This window comes from Mustela erminea, chromosome 5 (genome assembly GCF_009829155.1).
Source record: "Mustela erminea isolate mMusErm1 chromosome 5, mMusErm1.Pri, whole genome shotgun sequence".
NCBI classification, from domain to species: Eukaryota; Metazoa; Chordata; class Mammalia; order Carnivora; family Mustelidae; genus Mustela; species Mustela erminea.
The window spans coordinates 50,050,663-50,077,302 of NC_045618.1; the positions used below are offsets into that span (position 1 = coordinate 50,050,663).

General features: G+C 50.8%; 1 protein-coding gene across 8 annotated transcripts in view; it reads left to right on the forward strand.

The window, feature by feature from the left end:
* LOC116590766 (membrane progestin receptor gamma) overlaps positions 1 to 26,640 on the forward strand; it is a 94,516-nt gene that overhangs the window by 54,466 nt on the left and 13,410 nt on the right. For 3 of the 8 annotated variants that reach the window (XM_032343026.1, XM_032343022.1, XM_032343027.1), the window contains 5 exons: positions 786 to 991; positions 5,278 to 5,404; positions 12,457 to 12,553; positions 14,408 to 14,549; positions 17,887 to 20,366. In XM_032343026.1, the coding sequence (XP_032198917.1) occupies positions 786 to 991; positions 5,278 to 5,404; positions 12,457 to 12,553; positions 14,408 to 14,549; positions 17,887 to 18,128 (814 nt within the window). In that variant the 3' untranslated portion in view covers positions 18,129 to 20,366. Of the gene's footprint in view, positions 1 to 785; positions 992 to 5,277; positions 5,405 to 9,996; positions 10,139 to 12,456; positions 12,554 to 14,407; positions 14,550 to 17,329; positions 17,565 to 17,886; positions 20,367 to 21,212; positions 24,124 to 26,640 lie in introns of those variants that run through there. The other 5 variants (XR_004285732.1, XM_032343024.1, XM_032343023.1 and 2 more) reach the window with 4 other exon arrangements.

Here is a 26,640-nt window from a genome sequence, read left to right on the forward strand (position 1 = left end):
TGGGTCATAGGGGAGGCAAATAGGTGGCGGGGCTGTCCTGTGTCTCTGTGTGGGGATGGACCCAGAGACCCAGACTCGGAAGGTCCCCTAGTGGGGCCAGGTGACTCAGAAAGGCAGTGGCACTGTTCACGAAGGAATAGCCTGGAGAGGAGGGAGAAAATCGTCCTCTTGTCTTCCAGACTCTCAAGGAACCCCCTGGGAGGTTGCTTCCGTTTGAGGAAACTTCCTCTAAGGGGATAAAGACAAATGACAGGTCTGGTGACAGGCCCCATGTGGATCTTCTGAGGTGTGATTGAGTGCCACAGGGTTCTTTTATGTAAGGTTCAAAGAGGTGGGGAAGGGTTATGAAGATTGCCTTAGATATTTGATGGGCAAGTTTTCTGTGGTCCTGTTGAGGGGAACTAGGGCTGATCAAATGGAGACAGATCCCAGGGAGAGAGGTGTCAGCTCAGTGAAGAACTTTCTGACACTCAGAGCTTCCTTGAGAGGTGGTGAGCTCCCCATCCCTGGAAGCATGCAAGATGAGCCTGGAGGATCGCTTAAGCAAGATGCTGTAAGAGACATGTAAGAGTCATTGCAAGGTGGGGAGAGGATTATACTAGATGAACCTAAAGGCTTTCCTCTTGCCCCTTCTGCCCATTCACCCTCCCTCACTTGTAGTATTTCACCAAAGTGAGAACACATAGGGTTCAGTTATCCCAGAGGAATGGGGGCAGCAGATAGTCTGTGAGGAGTACGGAGGAGCCCCCAGCCATGGGGGTCGAGCGGGCCATGCTGTGTTCCAGGTTCTTCGTGTGGAGGTTTGTGACCGCCTTGTATATAACAGACATCCAGAATGACAGCTACTCCTGGCCTCTGTTTGTGTACATGGGCACCAGCTGCGTGTACCCCCTTGTGTCCAGCTGTGCACACACCTTCAGCTCCATGTCCAAGAACGCCCGGCACATCTGTTACTTCCTGGACTACGGGGCCGTCAACCTCTTCAGCCTGGGTATGTGGGGCCCTGCTCTGTCGTCCTCTCTCAGTAACTGGGCTCCCTGCCCCACCCCCTGGGAGTGGAGCCCACCAGAAGGCCTTGACGGGCTTGCGGAAGAGTCACGGGAATGCCTGTGTCTCCTCCAGGTTCCTGATGAGTGTTTTGTAGTAAACTTGTCCAGAGCTGTGCTGGCAAATGTTAACTGATTTAGTGGGGACAAAAGCCCCAATCTTGGGGTAGGCTGACTTGTGTGGTGTGAATATTGCCCCCGCGGCCAACTTCTGGCCTCCAGTGGGACATCTCTGCACATCATCATGGAGTAATTCCTCTCCACAGATAGAGGAGATGCATTAATGGAAAGTTACTACTTTTGTCACTGTGGTTCTTTAATTATAAGTTTACGTTGTTGGCGGGGTTTAACAGTCACTTTGTGGGATCTCCAAAACCTTAACTGTTTGCCGTCATAGGCCAGGGGGAATGGCTCGCATGTCAAGGTGGGTCTCTTGCCTGCCTGGCAGAGAAGAGGGGGTCACAAACCCCGCTTGTCGAGGGGCTTCGATGAGTTCGCCATGTGCTCAAAGTGCCACGAGAACCGAGGGGTAAACCCAAAGCAGGCGAGGTTGGGTGTTGACTCCTGAGCCTCCTCATGTTTTTCTGCCAACTATGGGGCCCCTTCCTTCTGGCTCCCCTTTTCTCCCCAGCTGGCAGGCATCCATCTGTCCCCAAGTATCCCTGCTCTGACCTCTTATCCCTCCTGCTTCTGCTCCTGTTCCAGGTATGAAAGCAAAGGCCTTGTCTTCCCTTGTCCAAGAGGGTGTCTGTGAGGATCACGTCTCCATCCTGTTTCCTCTCCTCCCTCCCTTCACATCTCACACAAACACACGCACACACACAAACACGTGCATACACATACATATATGCACACGCAGACATGCACACACGTTTATGCACAGACACAAACACACACACAGGCTTACCATGTCACCTCCCATCCCTCTGTGCTCCCTGAACCACCTCCCTCTCTCTGGTCGCGGTCACATCACTCACATCACTCCTGCTTCTCCTCCTGCCTAGTGGGCACGTTCTCTTTCTCTTCTGCTGGCTCCCCGCTCTGCTCCCCTGGCAGTGGACAAGCTCTGAACCCGGCCTCGGGCCTCTGCTCTCATTCGGGCCGGCATCAGGGTGACTACACACCATCCCAACACCTCTGGGCCAGGCTCTCCTAAACTGTCCTAGTCTACCACTAACCCAGGGTCCATGCCGTGTCCAGCCCTGTGACCGAGACTGTCCACATCCCTCCCCACCACCCCCACCACGCAATCCACTCCCCCTCCCTCAGTGCCTCACCTGGCTTCTGGTTCCACCCCTACCTGGTCTCCCAAGTCAGAATCTATAAATGGCCCTTGGGTTCCCCTCCCCTCCACTCCCCTGCCATCTTGTCCATTAGTTAGTGTACCCTGACCACAGCCTCCTCTCCATCTCCTGCTCCTCCCCCACTCCTGCCCACTCACCCCCACCAGGCTTCTCTAACACCTTCTGATTATGGCTCCCCTCCCCCTCAAGACCTTTCAGGATTCCCATTTACCCCAGATGAAGTTTAGACTCCTTAGTCCAGAGGCTTCCAGAGCCCTTGATCACCTTTCCAGACTCGTGCTAAGAGCAGGCATTTGGGAGTCCCCACTAGACCACACCCGCGACACATCACGGGATTGGCGGAGGGGGGCAGTGGGCGGCAATCTGCAATGCCTGTTTGTGGCCCAGCTGCCTCCAGCCCATCAGACTTGGGCGAGTTTTTTAAGCCTCGCCAAGCCCCGATCCTCTCATCCACAAACTCAGCATCGTATCCTCTTCAGGCACGAAGATGAGCTGAGTGTTGCCGGTGAGGTGCGCAGCACAGTGCCTGGTTCTTAGCCTCCCGAGAGGAGCCATTACCGCCACTGCATCCTTGACCTTGACGTCAGTCCCCAGGATGGCAGCTCTCGTGATAGCTGCATTACATGCGAGAATGAGGCACCACGAAGGAAAGTGACCAGGTCACGTGGCGTGTAAATGGCAGAGCCCGGGTTCGAACCAAAGCCCTGGGGGTCAGCCGCCACCCTGAACTATTTCCCTTCCTGTCACTGGCTTTCTGGATTTGTTACTCCTTCCTGTTCTCCATTCTGTCCTGTGGAAACCCACAGTCCCCTAGTGGTGGCGTTTGCTCCCACTTCCCTGCTTTCCAGCTGTTCCTCCCTCTAGGCCCTCCTATGCATTGTCACTAGGTTTGGTTGTCTTAATCCCTCACTCAGAAACCTTCCATGACTCCCTATGGCCTCAAGAGGATGTTTACTTTCCTTAGTCTGGAATCCAAAGCTGCCTCTCTTCCTGCTCCCCAGAATGCCCTCTAAAGGGATCTGAGCATGAGTACAATGTGTGTGTGGGGGTGTGTGGGGCAGGTCCCCATGCCACCCCAAGTATTTCTCTGACAGCAGCTGGGTGTTCTACAATTCCGCTCATTTCTGACACCGTCCTCCTGGGGACTGCATCCGTTCCCACAGGTGAAGGCTGGGTCCCCAAGACTGCCTCCCACCCCCGCGGATGCCAGACACAAGCCCAGGTTGTTACAGACTGACTATACATCTGAGGCCCCATGACCCTGGCTCCCAGAGCTCAGAGAAACATTTTACGTACTCAATTACCAGCTGATTATAAGGGATAGAAGTCAGGAACAGCCAGCTGGAAGAGGCGCAGGGCAGGGTGTGGGGAAAGGCTCGGACCTTCCAAAGTGTCCTCTGAACACGCCCCCTTCCCTGAATCACCACGTGGTCACCAACCCGGAAGCTCTCTGAACCTCTGCTTGGGTTTTTATGGAGACTTCACTCTTCAGGATTGATGAAGTCATTGGCTATTGGCCTTCCCCTCCCAGAGGTCGGGGTGTGGGGCTAGAAGTTCCAACCCTCTGGTAACAGGGTTCATTCTTCTGACAACCAGGTTCCAAGCCTCAGACACTTTACAAATCACCTCATTAACATAACTAAAGACCCCTTCCTTTCTCTCCTGGTTTAGGAAGTTCAGGGGTTTTAGGCGTTTTGTGCCTGGAACAGTGGAAAAGACCAAATATCTATTTCTTACTAGAAGTCATTTGGCTTCCCACTGCCATTTGGGGCAGGGTCTGAGGCTTCCTTGCTCCTGTGTCGCCTGCGGAGCTTGGAGTGCCCTTCAGCCCTCATTAGCATACCCAGAGCGAATGCATCCTGGGCCAGAGGAGGCCTTCCCGCTCCAGATTAGTCTGGGGAGGAGTCTGTCCCCCAGGAGGCACTTCCAAGCGGAAGTCCCACAGGCAGCCTGCTGATTTCAAGCTCTTTCTGCCTGTGTCACCCGGGAACACCACCTGGCTGGGACCCAACCCCATCTGTCAAATGGGGTCAGAGGGAGAGCTTGAACTTGGTGCGCCCAAGGCCCGGGTCAGCCCTGAGCTAGGATTCTGGTGTTCTCTGGGTCTTTGGAATAACAGGTGACCATAGGATGGACCCACGAGGCCCTGGGTGAACAGGCCTGTGGCTGTCTCTCCCAGAGAAGACCTGATGAGGGTAGCTGGGGAGGCCTTCTGGGCCAGGTCCCTGGACACACCTGGTCCCTTTGAAAAGGACAGTGATCTCTGTTCTTTCAAGGGAAAGCAGCAGCAAACGGGTCTTCCGAGGGCCCTTTGGGAACCTTCCTGTCCCAGATTCCCAAACTTAAAGCAATGAAACACCAAGGCTAGCCTCTCACATTCACCTCTCAGCTGGCCTGTCCCCCAGCCCACTGATACCATATGTCTCCTCGCCTTGGCAAGGCCCCTCTCTCCCTGCAACGTCTATCATTCCATGAGGGGTGCACCGTGTCATAAGAGCTGGGCACCCTGAGGGGTCATCATGGACCAGAGCTTGGGGATCGGGGTGGGGGGGACTGTCCCTGAACTGCCTCAGGTGGAAGCTTGGCCTTGCTGCTTTCTAGCTGTGTGCCCCCCAGGTGGGTTGCTAACCCTCTCTGTGCTGTCAGGCTGTCTTCTGTAAATGAGGACAAGGGCAGGGTTTATGGGGGTGATTGTCAGGATTATGTGAGTTGCCCAGTGTAAAGCTCTTGGGTGATGCTGGGCTCATTCTGAGGGGAGGGTTGGGGTAGGCAGAGAAGAGAGGGAAGGTGTTGGGGGGGGTGGGGAGGGCAAGGCACAAGCCAGGTGTGGCGGCCGGGCTCATCCAGTGGCTGGGGTTGGGCTTCCCAAGGGTCCAGGCCACACTTCGGCCTGACTTCTGGCCCAATGCTGGTTTTTTCCACCCCAGGCTCAGCGATTGCGTACTCAGCCTATTCCCTCCCGGACGTGATGGTGTGCACCACCTTCCATGACTACTACGTGCCCTTGGCCGTGATGAACACCATCCTCAGCACCGGCCTCTCCTGCTACTCCAGGTACCCTGCAGCTGGGAGACGCTCCAGGGAAGGGGACGCTCAGAAACCTGGGGCTCGGAGGGGACTCCACACTTGGCTTAACACTCTGCTCTCACTGTCTTGAAATGCGTAATGACTTCTGAACAAGGGGTCCTGTACTTTCCTTCTGCACCGGGACCTATGAATGATGTAGCTGGGCCTGTTGCGGGACGGATCACTTATTTAGCCTTCTTGGACCTCAGTTTGCTCATCTGTAAAATGGGGCCCACACACCTACATACCTTGTGAGATAGATGTAAGGGTTGCAGGGAACGTGTCCCGCATGCCTGGCCCAGAGGCGGCGCCCTATCAGTGGGCAGTCCACTGGCGGTGACCGAGCGGGCCCATGTCTAGACACACACACTCGCTGGCCGATGACATTCAGGTGTCTGCCGCGTCCCTGGGGAATCGCTGTGGCTGTGAGGCTCACGCACATGGCTGGCTTTCATTCCATCTGGTTTCTCCCTCCACTCAAGAAAGCTCCTTGGAGTCTGAGTACCAGAGACGTTGTTTGGGGGCTGCTGACTCTAGTTTACTAAGCTCTTTGTAAAAGCCAACTGTCCACATTTCCGCTTTGCTGAATGATTTAGGAAACCTCTTCAAGTGGTAGTGTTGGGGGACAGCCCTGTCTGGATGGCACCGGGGTGCTGGGTGCTGCCCGGGCTGGGGGCTCTCGGGTGTGGCTTAGGAAAGGGCCCATGGGAGGCTGACAGGTTGCATCCAATCCCCTAACCCCAATCTCAGTTCTGGGGAGCCAGCTGGAGGCTCCCCGATGAACCACTGTCCCCCCGCTCAAGGAGGAAAGTGGGGGGAAGGGAAGCTTCTCTACCTTGTCTGCAATCACTGTGGCTCTCCCTTTCCTCGGGTGACACTTGGGTGTCGTAGGACCAAAGGTAAGCAGTTTTCACAAACTGGACAAGCTGGTTTTCTGTAAAAAATGGAAGGATAGAGATTCTTAAAGAGCATCAAGAACACTTGCTCCAACTTGTCTCCACTTGCCTGTCTTGAGACCGGTTGGGAGCATGGAGTTGCTTTGTGTGGGAGGGCCTCTCATTTCTAGAGCCAGTGTCAACAACAGGCTTTGTTCATCTCACAAAAACAAGCCTGGAGGGAGGGAGTGGGAGCTGAACTCTCTTCCCCTTCCCTGGCAATGCAGAGCCCCCTTACAGCTGTGAGGACAGGGGGTCTGCCCTCAGGGTGGAAACCCAATCAGACCTCATCGGGTTATTCTTGCCTCCTCCCCACTTCCTCAAGGACACCTGTCAACTAAAAACTCTTTCTGGAGCGAAGCCTCTGTGCCAGGCTGGAGCTTCGAGGGCTGCAGGGGTGATGGGGAGGAGGGGGTTGGGCCCTGCCTCGGGTGAGACAAGGCGTAACACACATAGAAAATAACCACGGTGCCAGCAACAGCCCAGGAGAGATGAAGCGTGGCCCGGAGGCATGGGGCACAGATGTGTGGACAGGACACCCCTAGCTCTGGTCCCTGGATGAGTCATGATCCTGTCTTGTTAGCTCCTGTTGGTTGTGTAGCTGAGCTCTTCGGAATTTAGGATTGGAGAGAGGTGAGCACTGTGGGCTGAGGGGGCATGGAAGGCTCCATGAGTGTTGAAGGAACAGTCCCAGAGTTCATGATCCAGGACAGTTTCCCTAGGAATCCCCAGTGCAAGTTAGCTTAGTTGCCTTTTTTTTTTTTTCCCCTCTTAAAGCTTCCTGAATCATCTATAAGCCACCAGGGTGGATGGTTTTCTTCTAGCCAGAAGTTCATCTTAGTTGTTAATAAGAAATGGGTCTTCTGGATGCGGCACGCCTGTTACCTTTGGACAAATTTATTTGGCAGGGCAGGCTGGCAAGGAATCTCATGATGCCTGTGTTTGGAGGGTTCTCCCTTGTTAGTGAAATGAATTATTTCTGTTTACTTATGGGGCACATCTGTTGCTATTCCATGGATCCAACCATTCATTCATCCACCTTCTTGTTCACTATCCCCCTACCTAACCACCATCTATCCATCCATCTACCCACCCATTCACCCATCCTTCTACCCAACCAGCCATCTATCCACCCATCTACCCAACCAGCCATACACCTATCCATCTACCTACCTGTCCACTCATCCATCATCTACCCAATCACCCATCCACCCATCCATCCATCCTCCCACCCACCTGCCTACCCATCCTTTCATGCACCCATCCACCCGTCCACCTGTCCATCCGTCCGTCCATCCATCCATCCATTCATCCATCCTTCCAACCAAACAACCAAACAGTCAACCAGTCAGCCAGTCAACCAAACAACTAACCAACCACTCACTCAACATTCCTTAAATGCCTACCATACTCCAGGCATCGTGTTAAGATCTGGGAATAGCAGGAGGAGTGAGGCACAGCCCTTGTCCCGAGAGAGCACACAGTGCAGTAGTCAAAGCAGATTCCCCAAAAGCCCAGATGGAGCCATCATTTCCTCTAAGGGCCAGAGGAAATGGCATATAGAGTATAGTGTTACCGAATGTAATGTATGCAAATAATGGTAATACAAAATGATACGTGCTACAATACACAAAGTTCAGCAGAGCAGTACTGGGACTGAGTATTGAGGGAGGTTGAACACCCAAGCTGGAGAGGAGGGAAGGGCCTTTGGGACAGAGCACACAGCCTGCACAGGGGGAGGGGGCGGGAGAAGATGGCCCTGGGCGGCAGCAGGGGGCTTCAGAGTTGCTGGAGCCGCACAGCTGGAAGGAGGAGAGTGGCTAGAGAGGGTCTCTGACAGTGGCTGGGATCTGACGTGCCTCGTGTGCCCTGCTGTGCCCTGGTCCTGTGCTGGCGAAGGCCAGTGATCTCCACAGGAGGCCCATGCCATGAGGGGCTTCCAGGTGTGTCCGTGGCTGCGGGCGTGGGAGCCTGTGCTGGAATAGAAGCCTAGGAAGAGGTCCAGAGGCAGAGTGGGATGTCCCATCAGAGAGTCCTTTGGTGTCCCTTCTTGCCTGGTCCTCTTCCCTTTCCTGTTTTCATGCCCTTTTTTGTCTTCAGTGTCTGAGGAGTGAGAAAGCTGGCTCCTGGACCAAGTGAGACTCAGCCCCCATTCACTTGAGGAGAAGCAGGTGGAGAGAAGGCCAGGGCCCCCTGGGGTCCCAGATTTCATGGACTTCTGGCTTCACCTTAAACAAGGACATCTGAGAAGATGTCTCGGGGTGTTCTACCATGCTAGGGCTTCAGAGTATTTTCCAAGATTTCTCTCCTCACCCTCCTCCTCCCCCAAGCCCACCCTCCCTCTGGCCCAGGCTCCATCAGTCCATGATGTATCCAGGAGTGGTCAGAGAACGGCCATCTCCTTCCTTGAGCAAGAAGCAGACCACAGATGTCCTGGGTGGTTTTTAGTTATTCACGTGCTTACTAGAATATCACAGTCTAAGTGGCATTCATTCCATTATACTACCTGTCCTTGAGGTCAGTCTCCACATAGAGCACTGGTGGACTCCCTTGAATCTAGTGCAAATGAATGTTCCAGAAACCCACCTGCTGCTTCTGTAGCATTTGAGAAGGGAGATGGAGAGAACACATGACGTCTCTGTCGCTCTCAGAGCAAGATGGGGTGACAGAGACCTGGCCTGCTTATCCCGCTGGACACCCAGAAGCCCAGCAAGGCATTCTCACTCCCTAAGGACGTCAGTCACCCAGAGTTTGCTGTCCATCACAAGTCCCGTAGGCTCTTTATTCACTCATCCAATGTGTCCAGAGGTTGTTTTGTTTTGACAAATAGTTGCCCAGTGAAATGCCCTGTGGTCAGTGCTGTGAGGGAGAGAGGTGACTTTTCATCCTTGGTGGAAAGTGGGCTACGCCATGAGAGCCATGCCGGGGCGGTGGGTGGAGCTGTGGCCCACGGCAGACCAGGGAGGGGGTTCAGAGGTCAGAGCTGGAGGCAGGAGGCTCACAGGCAGTCAGGGGTTCTGGGGGCTCAGCCAGGTGACAAAGTGCTACTAGACCCAGAGGCCAGCACGTGGAAATGTCCGTGTTCTGCGATGTCACCCACACAATAAAACAGCCATAACCACACCACACACATGCGCGCGCGCGCGCACACACGCACACACACACACACACACATCCCTCTGCAATAGAATGTTTCCAAAGGCCCACTGGTCAAGCATTGGTTCCAGAATTTGCTTGCACCTCCAGCCGGCTTTGTTGCAACAAGATTTATCAGCTTCTAGAACAGACCCTCTCCTGGTGGAGGCTTGTGCCAAAATCCAGTGCTTCCTGCCAACCTGGTTCTAGGCAGATGAGGCCTGACTTCCTGTAAACCGGTCTCTCCACTGGGCTGTGCAGGGACTGGCTTACCAGGTGGGGCTCTGGAGACTGGAGGGGAGGGGGGCAACCAGTGCTTTCTTTGGAGGATTCTGCAGCTCCGGCCCCTCCTTCCCAGAATCTCTGGCTGGGGCGACACCCTGTGGCTAACTTTGGAATTGCACCTTGGTAGTGGGAAGCCCCTCTCTGTGGCTGCTGGCCCTTCTGCCATTTATTCTCTGTTGCTGTCTCTCTTCTGTTCTGCTTTTTCTCCTTTTTTTCCCCCTGTAGACTCGGCTTGGCAGATGGAGAGGCTGGTTCGTTTGCCCCTGGGGAAGCAGTTTATCAGGCCGGGCGAAATGTTGTCTCAAGTCACAGGAAATCCATGGTTTGGGGGATGGCCCTCGCCAGCCAGAGCCAGCTTTCTTCCTGTGTAAGTGGTCACAGAAAGAGGGTGCTTTCATAGTGAGCCTCTTAGAACCCAGGAAAGATAGATGGTGACCATGCATGGGGAGCGGGGAGCGGGCTTATGGTTGGACTGGGTTGGCCAGGGTAGGCTGTGAAGGCTGTTGAGACAGGCTCTGGCTGTGGAGGGCAGTGGGAGTGTGTCCCATTTTCTCCCTGGGGCAGAGCGGGTATAGGCAAGGATGAAGGCTGGGTAGTGGTCCGAGGCTGGCTCAGCCTGCCGGAGGGATGGGGGTGTGAAACTTGGAAGCCAGACCGCACTGGGTGTAAATCCTAACTTCGCCTCTTATCAGCTCATCTGACTTTAGGCAAGTCTCCCAGAACCCATCTCTTTCCTCCTGTTCCTGTTCCCTAGCACAGCTATAGCTCTAAGGTGGGGATGGGGAGAGAATGAATCCCACTACACACCTTTTATTAAAAGCTGCCATTTATCAAGCGTTCCTCTGTGACGTGAGCAACTCCTTGCAAATATGGATTATCAAATCCTTGCAACAAGCCCATGAAGGAGTACGGTTGTGGCCCCTGTGTTACACGTGAGGACTTTGGGGTGCACAGCGGTTACCTAACCTTCTGGGGGTCGCATGATCACGGAGGGCTGAGGCAGGACTCGAACCCAGGCTGTCCAGATCAGACACTGCCTGTGAATCATCGCCTTGTATGGCCTCACCTCTCCCAGGGCTGGTGGTTTACTCCAAGGCTGGCAGGTCTGGTTTGGGAGGATGATAAGTTGAGGTCCCTTATTTCTCTTCCTCCTTTTTCTTCAGCTTCTCTTCCTTCTCTACCCCCTGCCTGCCCTGTGTTTCTCTGACTTAGGATGGGGTCAGAAAGGAGAGACATGCACACATATGCTTGAAAGTTGGAGCTTATCCCTGGAGGCTGTGGGGCTTCCCTGGGGCCCACGGCAGCTGCCTTTTACTCTGGAGCAGGGATCCTCAGGCTTGGCTTCCTGGAGGGCTAAATAAACACATCAGCCTGGGGGACATGAGAGTCCCCTGATGGCTCAGGGGGTAGATGTGGGAGTCTCTGCACTGTCCCAAACCAAAGGACATGGGGAGCAGAGAGCTTTGTAGTCAGGTGACTGCACCAGCTATGGGGACAGGAGTAACCTGGCCAGGGGTCAAGGGCCTGGGCTGGGTGGAGCCATAGGTTGTGTTTGGTGGGGAAAAGGGCAGGCTGTGGGCTGGCACGGGGCATCTGGGGAACAGGGGTGGGGAGCGGTGGTGGGACATGGATTCCATCCCAGCTGGAGAGTGTGCTGAGGGCCAGGACTGTCAGGGAGGGCCTCCCTTGTCTGACTCACTGTCCCAGAGCAGCCATCCCACCAGCCTTGGCGCCCTGACTTTGCATACCACCTTTGTGGGGACCCCTGTGGGGACAGAGGGAGGACCCAGCTCTCCACAATACACTGTGGTATTGAAGCAGGGACCTGCCCTGTCCCGTGGCCTGGGGCCTGAGCACGCCTTACCTGAGCCCCAGTGCAGGGCTGTGGTTTTGTGCAGAGATCTCCCTGCTCCTCTCCTGCCCTCCTTGTATCCAGCCTGCCCATCTGCGCAGCCCCACTCCCTCACCCTGAGCTGCCAGCCCTACCCTGGCTGGGCCCAAGCCAGCTGAGGCCCCATCAGCCTCCGTCTGGGAGGCACTGCGCTCTCTGCCACAGTCAGCACCACTCATTTTAAGGTTTGGTTCATCTTCGGACTGGAGGGGGGTTGATGAAGTGGAGGGGGAAAGGCCACATTTACTCAGTTTCCCAGGCTAGTGTTCCTGGGTGTGGCTCTAAGGATTCCAGAACCTTCTCCCAAGTCATTAAACACTTCCCTGAACCAAGGGCTTCTGCACAGCAGTCACCTGGACAGCTAACTAGTCAGACATCTCATCTCTCCCAGACGTGCTCGCCCCAGGGGCCTATGCCTGGGGGCCACCCACACCCCACAAGTCTCCCTGTCTTGTTGTTACTGGATTTCGAAAAGGCTCTGGCATTTAGATAACTCGCCTCCTGAAGCTCCTTTCCAGCCCAGTACCTCCTTTCTGGCTTCTTTGGACACCACTGCTTCTCATGATGCGGCCCCAGGAGATGGTTTCCCCTGAGGCCTTCCCACATGCAGCCATTGTGGCAGGAGAAGTAGACGAGGCCAGTGGAGAAGCTGCTGGCCTCAGAGGAAGTTTGCCCCAAATACTTGCCTTCTGTTGATGACTTGCCCTCGGTTACTCGTAATGTGCATGCACATGTGTCATTTAATGAAAATGTTTTCATTCCCATTTCTTCCCTCTTTTCCTTTCCTGATCTAGGTTTCTTGAGATCCAGAAGCCTGGGCTCTGTAAGATGCTTCGCATCCTTGCTTTTGCTTATCCCTACACCTGGGACTCCCTCCCCATCTTCTACAGGGTAAGGGCCAGGCTCCATCTTTTCCCTGCCTGTTGGCAACACCAGGGACCCTTCCGTATCCTGAGCTCCTGGGGATCAGAGCGCCATGCTGGTCACTGCACATGGGAGTCGAGACCTTCCTTACTAGAGGGTACATAATAGTTAGGAGACAGCAGGAACATAGACGCTATGCCAGACCACAGACGATGCATCAGTGGCCAGCACTGACGGGGCTCAGAAGTAATCATGGAGGGCTGCATAGGGGAGGCAACCTGGGCTTTAGTGGAGGGACCGGGAGGGCAGGCTCTGGAGGCAGGTCTCTAATATGTACTCACTTTAGGACTTTGGCAAGTTATATGCTGTCTTTGTGCCTCAGTTTCTCTCAGCTATAAAATAGGCATGGTAGTAACACCTTGGTCCATCAGCCTGTGGGGAAGATTACATGAGAGAACATATAAAATGCTAGCCAGTGACAAGTGTCCAATAAACGCATTATGTATTATCATCAATTAACATACTAGTAGCAAAGGAAAAAATGTGAATGGGGGTCTTAAGGATAGATGGGGATTAGACAGAGAATAGATAAGAGAACAGGAAGAGGGTGTAGGAGGGACACAAGAAGGGGGAGAGTCCAGACACTCTCAAATTAGATGGACCCGAGTTCAAATCCCAGTCCCACTCCTCACTGGCTGTGTGACCTTAGGCAATGCACACAACCTCTCTGAGACTCCGTTTCCTCATTTGTAAATGAGGCTAACATCCCCTTCTGCATGGGGGTGGGGAACGGGAGGGTTCACTTAATCCGCAGATCTGAAGGGCTCAGCCATGCCTGGAACATGACCTGCACCCAGTGAGTGGGTTTCCTTTCCCAGGGGCAGCCTGAGGTTTGATGCATGAAGCAGGGACAGAACAGGGAGGGTCAGAGCAGGCTCCACCTGTGTGGGCCCCAGGGGAGATCCCCCTGATCCTTCCCCAGGGAACAAAGAACACGCACAGGAAACCAGAGCAGAGAACAGGCGGGTCCCATGCACCAAAAATCACACCACAGAGGTCCGTGTTATGGACACGGTGTGCTCCTGGTGCCCAGCTGCGGCAGACGGTGGGCAGTGGGGTGGGGAGGTCTCATCCTGAATGGTGATGATGAGGACACAGGTTCTGGAATCCTCCTGCCTGGATCCGGATCCTGACGTCATTGCTCATTCACGGTTTGCACATCACCCTCTGGCCTGGCTTCCTCATCTGCAAAATGGGAAGCTAGAGTCCGCCTCATGGTAATTGTTGAGGCGGGGCTCTGATGAAATCACGCAAGAAAGGGGCTGGCCCTGTGCCCCAGGTTAGTGGCGGCAGCTGTTGATGTTCACAAAGATAATACAAAAGCTATGCTTAACTCTTAAACAGCATCATGGCCGTAATTAATACATTTTGATGACTCAGAAGGCCTTCCAGGGATTTCTGGGCCTTAAAGCCTTAATTAGGAACATGAAAGCAGGCGACTCTCTGGTAAGAGGTGAGTTGAAGGGTGAATAGACCACTTTTTACTATACTTACATTTTACCCCCAGACAGTAGAGTAGCAATAGGTCTACTAGGGTTTATCTTTTCCTTTATTTCTTTCTTTTTCATTTGTACCTAAATAACCCAAAGGTCTTTATGAGCATTCAGAGGGTTAAAATACAGTTGCCCTGGGTCTCGGATGATCACAGTCAGGATGGGAATTCTGCTCCCACAGTCCCCGAGACTTCCCTTTCCAAGCCACAGACCTGAGGCATGAGGGCCTTGGACTCTGGCGTCCACACATGTGCGCTGGGATGTCTTGAGGCGATGAGAAGGGAGAGCGCCTCGGCGCAAGACCTCATGTTTCCTTAACTGCCCGCAGCTGTTCCTGCTGCCTGGGGAGGGTGTACAGAATGAAGCCATCTTGAACCACCAGAAGCACATGGCCATGACCCTCCTGGCCTCTTTCTTCTACTCCGCACACCTGCCAGAGCGCCTGGCACCCGGTCGCTTCGACTACATCGGTGAGTGTGGTGGGGGTGGGGGTGGGGGTGGGGGGCCCTGTGGCCCGGGGTCCTCCAACCCAGAGACAGATGCCAGTGTGTGCAGTGGGAAGGGGAAGCAGGGGCAGGGAGAGCAGCATTCCTCAGGAGCTTGTTTAGGAGCAGGCCAGGGGGAGCGGAACTGGAGATCGGGTTGTATGCAGCCAGCAGATGGCAGGGGAAGGTGGGGGAGGATGGAGAGCAGGTGGGTCTAGGATTTAGCCCGTTCCTATGGGCTATGGGGCCCAGGAGTGCCATTCTTACCCAGACCATGAAATCCCATTGTTGAACAGACACTGAGGGCAGCCCCGGAGAAGAGCAAGACAGACAGTGCAGTTGGCTCTGAGGCAACCAGATGGCAGGAACCGTGCTAAAGAGGGGAGGGTGTCTGTCTCGTTCAGGTGGGCGCAGTGGGGCCAGGAGGCCTGGTAGAGCAGTGGTTCTCAGGTCTGGCCCCCAGACCATCATTTTCTGCATCATCTGGGAACATGGAAATTCTCAGGCCCCTGCCCAGACATCCCACACCAGAAGCTTGGGGCCAGCGGCCCAGCACTCAGGCTGTGCGACTCTCCAGTGGAACCTGAGCTCACTACAGTGAGAGAACTGATGTTGCTGGGGAGGGGCCGTGTGAGCCGCAGGACCTCTGCCTGCTGGGAGAGTTCCTTCCCTCCCTGTAGGGAGGTGGGGTGGGCACTGGCTGGAGGAGGCACCCTTGGGTGCCACTTCTGGTGAGGTTGATAAGTCCTGGGGACCAGTGTTCCTTAGGTAAGCTGTTGTGGGCATCTAAAGGTCAGCACCTGTCCTTGTATGGTGGGCCTTAGTTCTCCCCAAGCCCATTTTGCCCAGTGATTTTCCATCTCCTCCCACCTGAGACATGGCCACATTTGCTTCATTGATTCTGAAAAGATCTTCATCTCTTTGACTTACTCTCTCCTACCAGGAGGCATTGCAAAGACCAAAAGGCTGGGAGGGCAGGTTCCCCCCGAAAAGGAAGGAGACAGGAGGGCCAGGGGACTGGAACCTGCCAGCAGGAGCCATGTCCACCTCCCCAGCCTTGCCTAGGTGAAACAGAGGGGTTGTATCTGATGTCTGGGGGCTGCAGGCAAAGTTGTCCTGGGCCTTGTTTTGCCAACGCCCTGGTTTCCTAATAATGTTTCATTCATTAACCTTTAGTCCTATCCTCTTGGGCCTCGGGGTACAGAGCAGAAAGACACCCCTATGAAGGAACATTTGCCAGACAATTGTTAATGACAGGTCACCAACAAGGGATTTGGAAAGTTCTCTGTCTTGCATTCATGGAGTCTGCCAGACATGAGCCTCCCTCTCCAGTGTGAGCCAAGGTGCTGACTGGTAAGGGCCGGCTCAGAAAAAGTTCTTCCATGTTCCTGGGGGGGCCGGAGTGCTGAGATCACTTTTCCTGCTGCAGTCGCATCTCAGATACATCCTGTGCCCATGGCGTTTTCTGTCTTTGGCTGTCCTGCCCTGGTGGGAGACAGGTTTGTGCCTCCGGGAGCTCAGCTAGTCACTTCTTTCTGCTTGGATGTGTGTCCTTGGAGAGGAGGGCTCTCTGCTGGACAAGAAGCACTTTGCTGCATTCCGAATGGATTTGGCAATCCTAACAGCCCCCAAGTATAGCCTGAGTGAGGCAGGAGCAGCTCGACTGGGCACACCTTCTTCCCCAGGGGACACAACCTGAGGGGCTGGCAGCTCCTGCCCTAAGGGGCTCATGGGCCACCCACCGGAGAGGGCTCTCACTCCCACACTCCCATTCCTGTCTCTCCTTCTGCTCCAGACTGCAGGAGCCCAGGCTGCTCCCTTTCTGGGACACAGTTATCAAATACTTAACTCTGGGGTAAGACCTGGGTGTATGACTTCTCTCTCTTTCTCTTTTAAAGATTTTATTTATTTATTTGACAGACAGAGATCACAAGTAAGCAGAGAGGCAGGAAGAGAGAGAGGAGGAAGCAGGCTCCCCGCTGAGCAGAGAGCCTGATGCGGGGCTCCATCCCAGGACACTGGGATCATGACCTGAGCCGAAGGCAGAGGCTTTAACCCACTGACCCACCCAGGCACCCCTCATTATCTCTTTTTACTGAAAGAATCCTTTTTGAACTCTTGTGTTGTATCCGGGTGCTAGGATGGCCATAACAAAGAATCACAGATCTTGGGGCTCATACCACAGAAATGCATTTTCTCATGATTTTGGAGGCCGGGAGGCTGAGACCAAGGTTGGGCAGGATTGGGCTCTCCCGCGGCTTCTCTCCCTGGCTTGCAGATGGCCCTCTTTTCGGTCTCGCTCACATGGTCTTTCCTCTCTGTATGTGCCTGCCCAGGGCCCCACCTCCTCTTCTTAGAAGGACACCAATCACCGTGGGTCCAATCTAGTGACCTCATTTTAATGTAATTGTCTCTTAAAAGATCCTATCTCCAAATACGATCACATTCTGAGGTACCTGGGGTTGAGACCTTGACCTTCAGAACTGGGGAGAGGGAGACACAAGTCAATCCATGACACGTGCTGTCTTCTCATCTTCTGGTTTCTAAGAGTTGTCCCACACACAGTCCTCGGCCCTGGGCAATGGATTCCTTTCTTCACCAGTACCAACTCAGCGCATCCTTGCCCACCCCCACCCTTGCCCCCTCTGCTGGCTAGCCAGCGTCCTGCAGGGCATGGGGAGGAAGTGTCCCCTGTCATGTGTGGGATTAACCGGCAGTAGGAGGCCACCTCCTAAGTCTTGCTGGCCTCTCCTTTGGCACTGAAGTCAGAATTGGAGCTGAGAAGTGCTGGCCCTGCAGAGGTGAACTTTGGCAGAATGTGAGACCAGAACCCTTACCGGGAATCACAGGACTGGTGGATAAGGTGTTTGAAACATGGACTTGCTTCACTCAATGGCCTTTTTTATTTTTCCTCACACTGCATTTTAAAAATAAATGTATTGAGGCATACTTTCCATACCAAAGAATTCCCTAATTTCAACTATACAATTCCATGGTATTTCCAGCAGACTTACCTAGTTATACAACCATCTGCATACATGAGTTTTAGAACATGACCATTGCCCCAATAAGATCCCTCATGCTTGTGTGCTGTTAGTCCCAATTCCTGCCCCCAGTCTGAAGTAGCCACGAATCCGCCTCATGTCTGCACATTTGCCTTTTCTGGATATTTGACATAGACGGAATCTGACAGTACATGGTCTCTTGTGCCTGGCTTCCTTCACCCAGCATAACATGTCGAGTCTACAGGCCACAGTATAGAATCAACAGTCCATTCCTTTTTCATTGCTGATCTTGGTGGCCTTTTCTGTGTTTGCTGTAGGTCACAGTCACCAGCTGTTCCATGTGTGTGTGATCCTGGCCACTCACATGCAGATGGAAGCCATACTTCTGGACAAGACTCTGAGGAAGGAATGGCTCCTGGCACACACCAGGCCCCTGTCTTTCCCTCAGATAGCTGGAGCCATCCTTCTGTGCCTCGTCTTCAGCCTCAGCAACATAATTTATTTCTCAGCTGCTCTGTATCGGATTCCCGAGCCAGAATTACATAAAAAAGAAACATGATTCAGACCGTAACATGTTCGTGCCAGATGTCAGCCTTAAGCTAGCCCATCCTAGCCACCCTAACCCAGCCGCAGGGAACCAGTTTCCAGAGGTCTGAAATAGCCACAGTGGCTGATGTCTTGGCATTTTTGAGTGGGTTCTTGTCAGTAAGGTATTGAACTGGTGACATTTCTCTAGATGTGCACTGATTCTATATTATTTTAAAAGGGGAAGATGGGTTCAAGTACGTCCTTGTTTGGGCAGATTCTTAATATTTCATTAAGTTTTAAATTTATTTAAAATGGGTTTTTCAATCCTATTTAAACAGTTGGAAGAAGCATGCGCCCTTGTAGCTTGACTGTTAAACATTTGAATGAAGCTTCACGACCCTTGTAGTATTACCCTTTGCAAATGGAACATACTTCAGTTGATGAGTTCCACATAGCATGGCCTCTCCCAAGAGCTCCAGAGCGGGAGAATGAGCCAGAAAGATAAGTGTAAGGAACCTGAGTCAGGAGGTTGGGTCTGTGGGAGTTTTGGGGACAGGGGAAGCACTCCAGAAGGGAGAGACCTGGTTTGGGGAAGGGTCTTCTTCCTTTCCCCACCTAGTGAAGGGAATGAATAGAAAAGAGTCCTCTTTTCCACAAGTCCGTTCTACCTTATGGTGCCAATTCCCATGTCATCAGAACACCCACATGGCTGGCTGTCCATGTTCTGTTTTTTAATGTTTTCATGTTGCCAGTTTGATGCTGCACCGTATTGTGTAGTATGGGTCAAATGTGTAGTGTGTGGGAGTTGGCTGACTTAAGTTCTGTTGGCTGGGTTCATCTGTCACCTTTTAAATCAACGTCATCACAACATTTGGGGATGTTGTACATTTGATGTTACTTCAGCTTTCTAAATACCTTGCAGATCTTAGAGTTCACGTGCAGGAGAAGCTAAGACCTTGTTATTGCGTCGGTCAACTGTAGTGATTCTCAAGCTTTATCGTGAATCAGAAACACTTGGTGGGTTTGTGACAAATGCAGATTTCCAGGAGATTCTGCATTTATCGTTTAAAATGTAGGTCTTTTAGAGGAGATTTGCCCTAAATCTGGGTAAGTCCCCAGGTGATTCTAATGCAGAAGCGCCCCAGGCCAAACTTGAAGAGATGCTTTCTTCATGAATTCCAGAAGGCATTGGGCCTATCAGCTTGCTATGATTGACCCAGTTTTCATTGACCTACTGCCTAAGGATGTAGCCCCTTGTTTTCTGCTCTGCATGAGACTGAGCAATTTCTCATCTTTTGCATCGAGAGTTAAATTTTAGTATTTCATGGTGTTTTGGAGAGTACAGAAATGCTGATGCAAACCAGTTTTTAACAGAGGCCCATCAACCCCTGGTCTGCACTTGCTAATGACTCAAGGGGCTGTCCATCACAAAGCAGGATCTTCTTTGCTGACTTAGGAACACCCCCGTATCTTAGAATACTCCTCTATGGTTAACGGGCCCAGAAACTGAAATGGCCTTGTGAATAGTTCATTGTCCAATCCACTAAGGACAAGTAAAAATTTATATTGGATGAGAGTGGTCAAGAAATGTGATTTCATTAGTTTTATTATCTGTTTACTTCCTCTGGGGAAGGTAGACTGATAAAATTATATGGGCTGGTAAATTTTTGGTACATTAATTGCCAGCTGCATGACAAAATTTAGTTTTTGGCCACAATCTGACATTGTTAGTGGAATTTTACCCCAGCAGGGTCTGTGGGCACCCTTTTCATCTTGCTGTGACTGCAGTTTTATGCTGAGAAGTACAAAGTTTAAATACCGTGTTCTAGTAATGCCAAAGACATGAAGCTTTTTAATATATCTTATTTAGAGAGAGTAAAATAATGTTTTTTGTTTAGCTCAGAAATAGTTGAAAGACAATAGGTGATTCATTTGAAGGACATTTAAATTATTTAATTTTGGGTTACGTGGCTTTTTCACCATACTTCACAATGGAAAAAGAAATGTTAGATCCACAAAATAGGAGCCATGATTCATAATGATTTTAGATGTTTGGTAAACTTAGTCCCATGGTATCCTTTTGGACAGTGTTACAAGTTAAAATTTGAGAACAGTTTCCAATATACTGATTTGGAAGCTTCTAGATGTGGGAAGTGGGTTCACATATATTAATTACCCTTAGGTATTAAGAGTACTGGGGCTAGGGGGACCTGGGTGGCTCAGTGGGTTAAAACTTCTGCCTTCGGCCCAGGTCATGATCCCAGGATCCTGGGATCAAGTCCCACATCGGGCTCTCTGCTCAGCAGGGAGACTGCTTCCTCCTCTCTCTCTGCCTGCCTCTCTGCCTACTTGCAATCTCTGTCTGTCAAATAAATAAATAAAATCTTTAAAAAAAAAAAATACTGGGGTTAGGGGCACCTGGGTGGCTCAGTGGGTTAATGCCTCTGCCTTCAGCTCAGGTCAGATCCCAGGGTCCTTGGATTGAGCCCCGCATCGGGCTCTCTGCTCAACAGGAAGCCTGCTTCCCCCCCCACTCTCTGCCTGCCTCTCCGCCTACTTGTGATCTCTGTCTGTCAAATAAATAAATAAAATTAAAAAAAAAAAAAGTACTGGGGCTAGAGTTTTGCTTAAGCCATCCCAGAAAGTCAAAAATTCTGGCATTGGGTGAGCTGAAGACCTAACTGGGAAGATGTCTTTTCGTGTAGCGCCTCTCAGTGGTGTTTTTTTTTGAGTTTTTGGAGTGTCTCAATTCGCCCCTGAGACACACCATACTTCACTGGTGGTGACTTCTCGCCATGGTACTGCCTCAAAAGGAGTGACAGACTCTCAGTGGGATGTCCCTGTTCTTCCTCCCCCTGTTGAGAAACACTACCCCCAAACTTCCCAGACGCCACAGTTGTGATAAAACCTGAATGTGTGTGAATGAGGCCACATCGTCAGCTTCACCTTTACCTTAAGAGTTTCACCTTCATCTTAAGAGTTTCACTTTCCATTGCTCACTTTTTAGAGAGAAGCGAATTTGTCACTGTGGATTTGAATGAGAAGTGGGAGGTTTTAGAAATCATTTGAGTACAAAGTGGTCTAAATATTTGGTTTTCTGCAGTTTTTCTCAAAGTGCTTTTTGTGGAACCCAGCTCACATGAGAAGTTCTAGGGAAGGCAAGTTGGAGAACAGGACTGTCACATGTGTTGGATAAACCCTTTGTGTGGCTCTATTGTGTCCCAAATTTCTCTTGGCCATGGCCAAACTATATGTTTCACTATATGAAACACCTATTAACACTGTATGATTACGCTCTATAACTATTAGTTGAATGCCAGCCTCTGATTTTCTAGCCAACAATCCATCATGGACAAAAAGGCAAAGACCCATTTCTAAACTCAGATGTTCTTCCAACTTACAGCAATGTCTAGTTTTCTTAAATTGTGTGGGAGAAAGAAAATAAAATTTATTTGTTATAATAAAGTCCTATTTCCCCCTTGATTTGGTTATGTTTCACCTATCACACGGCAAACGTGTTTGTCGTAAGAAAAAGATTGCTACACATCTGTGCATTGTTAAATTATTCTATGGGTATTTCTTTTGTCCTGATACATATAGAATGAATGATGTTTTAGGGGCTGGGGATAAGAGAAGTGAGGAAAACCCACCTCACTTGCATGGAGGAATGTGCTGATGGTCAGTGGGAAAAGGGATGAGGTCAGATAGTGGGGAGTATGCTAAAGGGAATAAGCCTGGTGGAGAAATGGAGGTGGGAAGGACAGGGCAGAGGAGATCGGATGGCCACTCTGAGAAGCTGACAGCTGAGGAGAGCTTCAGTGGGTAAAAAGGGTCCCACTTTGCCAGCACGTTGTGAGGCTGGTGTTTTGGGTTGATGTGGCGTATATGCAAAGGCCCCAAGTCCAGGAGGCACTTGTCCTGTTGGAAGTATGGAAATCAAGCCACTCATCCCTGAAATATCCCTGAAATGTATTAACTCTAGAAAATGTATGGGTCACTTGACTTGAACAATTCTGGAATTTCTCCTGGATGTTCTCCCCGGGAGATTGTGCAAGGGGTTTTCCTCTGGCCTCTTGGTATTTGTATGAATGCTTCGACTCTGCAATAGATGTATTTCAGACAAAGACAGAGTTGCCACACCCATTCTTTTCACGCAGGGCAACAGATTTCTAAAATTGGCTTAATTCTGGCCTCCTGTAGAGCGTGGAACAAGAAACCTCAAAGATAATTTAATCCAGCCTCTCGAAAATGTGTTTGATGTTGGAAAATGCACATTTTCAGGCCTGGATGGACAGATGCAGAAAACCTTGGGAGGGAAAAGTAGTTCTTGAGTTTTAAATTTTAAACAAAAGCCCCAAGTGATTTTTAGTATAAGGGAGTTTAAAAAACACTGGTCTATTCCAACCATTCTTTTTTTTTTTTTTTCCCACATTTGGAAAAGTGTTCCCAAATAGTATAAAGAATTCCCAGGTATTGGGGTGTCTGACTGGCTCAGTTGGTAGAGCACAGTTCTTGATGTCAGGGTTGTAGGTTTGAGCCCCATGTTGGGAGTATAGATTTCTTAAAAATAAAATCTTAATGAAAAAGAGACTTGTCAAGTACTTTTCATCCTTCCCCCTTTGGCAATTTCTATAACTCTCTTCTCCAACAGTGAGAAACATGGCTCTTCTTATCACAATGTATTATTTTTCTCAATCTTAGAATGTACAGCATGTCATTTCAGAATTACCAACCCATGTCTGCAAAAAGACTTACTAATTAGAATTCGATATATATTTCAGGTTCCTTTTATCTTGAGCCTGAGGGCATATGGTCTCAATAGTCTAAATTACTTGGGTTAGTTATGGCCCATTTATGTGTATGTTATTCATTTGAAATATGGTTTAGATCATTTGTTTCTTTTTGTATCAATTTTACAAGCCTCCCATGCTCCCCCCCCCAAACTAAGCTTGCTGATTTTATTGTCTTTTGAGTCTGTAAAACATTAACATCCAATCATTCATTTTCAGGCCTGGGGAGAGTCCCAGGGCCAGTGGATGTGAGATGATGCTGCCACAGCTGATGGGAGTCAACAGCTGGGCCTGGAAGAGAGTGTCCCAGTGTTGTGTGTGGGAAGGGCCATAGGCGTCCTGTCTTCGTTGTACCACCCTCCCTCAAACACTCTAGGCTTTGGCAGTATCTGGTCACTAGTAGTTATATGGTTCCCACAGCTGGACTCGTGTAGCTAGGTATTTGAGTTAATTACGGTTCCCATCAGCTGAAGTGTCAGCCTCTCCCCTGTGTTTTGCATAGGACCCTCTCAGTCCAGTTTAGCAGTTTCTTATAAAGTCAAACTGACACTTATGATGAAACCAACCATCCCACCAAGAGAAATGAAAATCCCTATCTTCTTAAAGACCTTTATGCAGATAATTAGACCGTAATTGCCAAAGAGTAGGAAGAGCCTAATTGTCCATCAGCTGGTGGATGGATAAACTGTCATGCGTTCATACAAGGGATTACTACTCAGCAGTAAAAAGGAACATGTTGCTGATACGTGCAATGCATGTGTGAATCTCCAAAGCATTTTGCCCAGCTAGAGAAGAGGCCTTCTGAAAAAGAGGAAACTCTAAAGGAGGAAGTCAGGAAAGTGGTTGCCGAGGGCTGGGGGTATAGGAAGGTGATGACCACAAAGGGGTAGCACAAAGAAGGCTTTGAAGTGTTGGGGGTATTACACATCTGACAGTGACGATGGCTACAGGGTGCTGTGTTTGTCAAATACATAACATACACTGCACAACTGAAAAGAGTAGATTTTACTGGACCTAAATTATACTCCATAACTTGACTTTAGTAGAAGACTCCCTGTTCTACTACCTCTCTGTCTACTACCGTCATCCCTGGTGTGGATCTCTAAGGGAAAGTGCAAATCTTTTACTGGCTATGGGGAACCCTTTGGGGGTAGAGATAAGAATGTGTTAGGTGGGGGCGCCTGGGTGGCTCAGTGGGTTGGAGCCTCTGCCTTCGGCTTGGGTCATGATCTCAGGGTTCTGGGATCGAGCCCCGCGTCGGGCTCTCTGCTCAGTGGGGAGCCTGCTTCCCCCTCTGTCTCTGCCCACCTCTCTGCCTACTTGTGATCTCTGTCAAATAAATAAAATCATTTAAAAAAAAAAAAACGTGTTAGGTGTGAGATGCCTGTTTTTTTGTTTGTTTTTACCTTTTTTCCCCTAAGAAAATAAGCTTTAGTATGGATAGAGGTGAGGAAGAAGAAACTGGCCAGAAGAAAAGCTGGAGTGGGGGACTTCACTTAAATAGTGGGCTATTATTTACCTGGGTCCTCAGCTGGGATGATTTGTCCATTCCTTCCAAACATTTACAAGAGGGCCTCCATTGCTGGGCGCTGGGGTGCAACAGCGCCACCTTGCGAGGCTGTGGGGATAAGCCGGTAAAGGATGCCATAAGGAAGAGTGACCAAACTGGGATGGGAGATCTGGAGCAAAGCAACAGGTGTTCGCAGGGTGCAGGGGACTGGGGGTGTGGAGTAGGGATCCAGCATCCAGTGCCAGGTCGTTGATGAGGATCTGCTGAGAACTGAGAGTAAGAAGGCAGTGTCGGAGGAAAGCAGGTTGGATACATGAGCCCAGGGTACTGAAGGGCCATGTGCCTGGAGGGGCAATGATAAGTGATGAGCTTGAAGAGGAAGAGCCTCGGGGCCCCGTGGGGGTTGCCCAGCCCTGGGGAGCTATTGCGGTGCTACGGGTAGGAGGCTGATGTGACCAGATCTGTGGTTTACAAGTGGCCTGGGAGGGTAGCCACAGAGAAGCCTGTTTGGTTGCTGTTGCAGTCATCCAGACAAGACATGGTAGGGGCCAAGGGAATGGAGAGAAGTGGATGGAGAGTTTCAAAGGCTATTTAACAGAGCTGTCAAGATGGGCTGAGTGGATGTTGGAATAGAAGGAGAGGCAAAAGTCAAAGATGGTACCAGGGACCCTGGCTTGGGTGACTGGGTAGATGATGATACCATCCACTGAGGGGCAGCAGGTTCAGGGGAAGAGATTAGGGTGTGGTAGGTATGACACCCAAATGGGTGCTGTGGGACACCCAAATGGAGAAGCGACGGCAGCTGGGTCTGTAGCTGTATGTGAAGCCATGGGAGTGACCAGGAGCGCCCGAGGAGACGTCTCAGCTAGCAACCAGGTCAAAACCCTAAGCTACAACATTGAAGGTGTCAGGTCCATAAATCAAAGGAATGAGACTGATACAAAGCGAAAGTCAAGCAAAGTTTTATTTCGTGCCCAGCATCGAGAATCAAACTGACTGTTCAGGGCTGCCTCAGAGAGGGTGACCCCTCCCAGCCTCACAGACTAACTTTTATAGAGCAAACCATGTGGTTGAGCCTGGCCACACACAGGTGGCCAATGAGATTGTAACACACAGAGAAAGCTGCACAGTCATGCTCAGTCACACATGGGTGGCCAATTGAATTACAATTCACCCCATAGTAGCTATTTGAATTAGCCTATCTCCTTGGTCAGAATTGATGCCCAAAAGGCAGGGCCCACACTTCTTGGTAGGGGATGCCTAAATGTCTCACATTTAGGGAGACAATATGCGTACTCCACTGATTGGATGACTCCACCTGATCCGACTCATCCCTGCATTCAGGCTCTGTTTTCTCCACCTGACCTGACCCACCCTTGTATTTCAGCTCTGTTATCAGTTCCCCTGGGGGGGGGGGTCAGTTTAAGTTTTACCGCATAAACAACAAAATGGCTGTTAAACCGAGGTGGAGCTGCTATGGCTAAATAGGCCCTTACAAATGGACAAAAAACAAGAAATGCCAAAAATGAACAATACACCTCATAAATTCTGAGAAAGAGGGGCTTAGAGACCTAGAAGGAAAAAGGGGGGGCATAGGAAAAGGAAGAAAATATTTTTAGTGTTGTTGAGAGGTCCAGGAGGATCAATTTGGTTTAGTATCAAAGAGGTGATGGTCTCAGTGAGAAGAGTTCCAGTGGAGAGACTGAGGCCAAGCCAGACTGAAGGGTAACTAAGAGGTAAGTAGCCAGCAGCCTTGCCTAATTCCTAAATAATACAAATCTCAACTGCCATTTAATAACAGTTCTGATGGCTTAAAGACTCATCTATTAAAAAGCAATTAGGTCATTAGGAAAAAAATTGTTATGTAGAACAATATGGGCCAAGGATATGAAATTATGTCCATTTAACTGGTGCGGTTTAGGAGAGGGGAGCAGATGCCTCTGAGAGCACAGATTAGATGCATATTTGATTGCCGTCCATTTAGGGGCAAACCGATGTGTTTGAAATCTGTTCATCGGATTAAAGAGTTGTTATGGATATTGTTCCTGAAGGGCAAGGACCAAACTTTATTCATCCCTGTATGCTGTCAAACAGAAATTCAACTGAGTAAAAGATCAGCTTGGCTTTTTAAGGTGAACAGCAGCATCCTGTCTAGCAAACAAAGACCTGCTCCAGAGAGCTGTACAGAATTAAAGGTTTTTGTAGGAAGGAGGGTGGGAAAAGGAAATCATTACTGAAAGAAG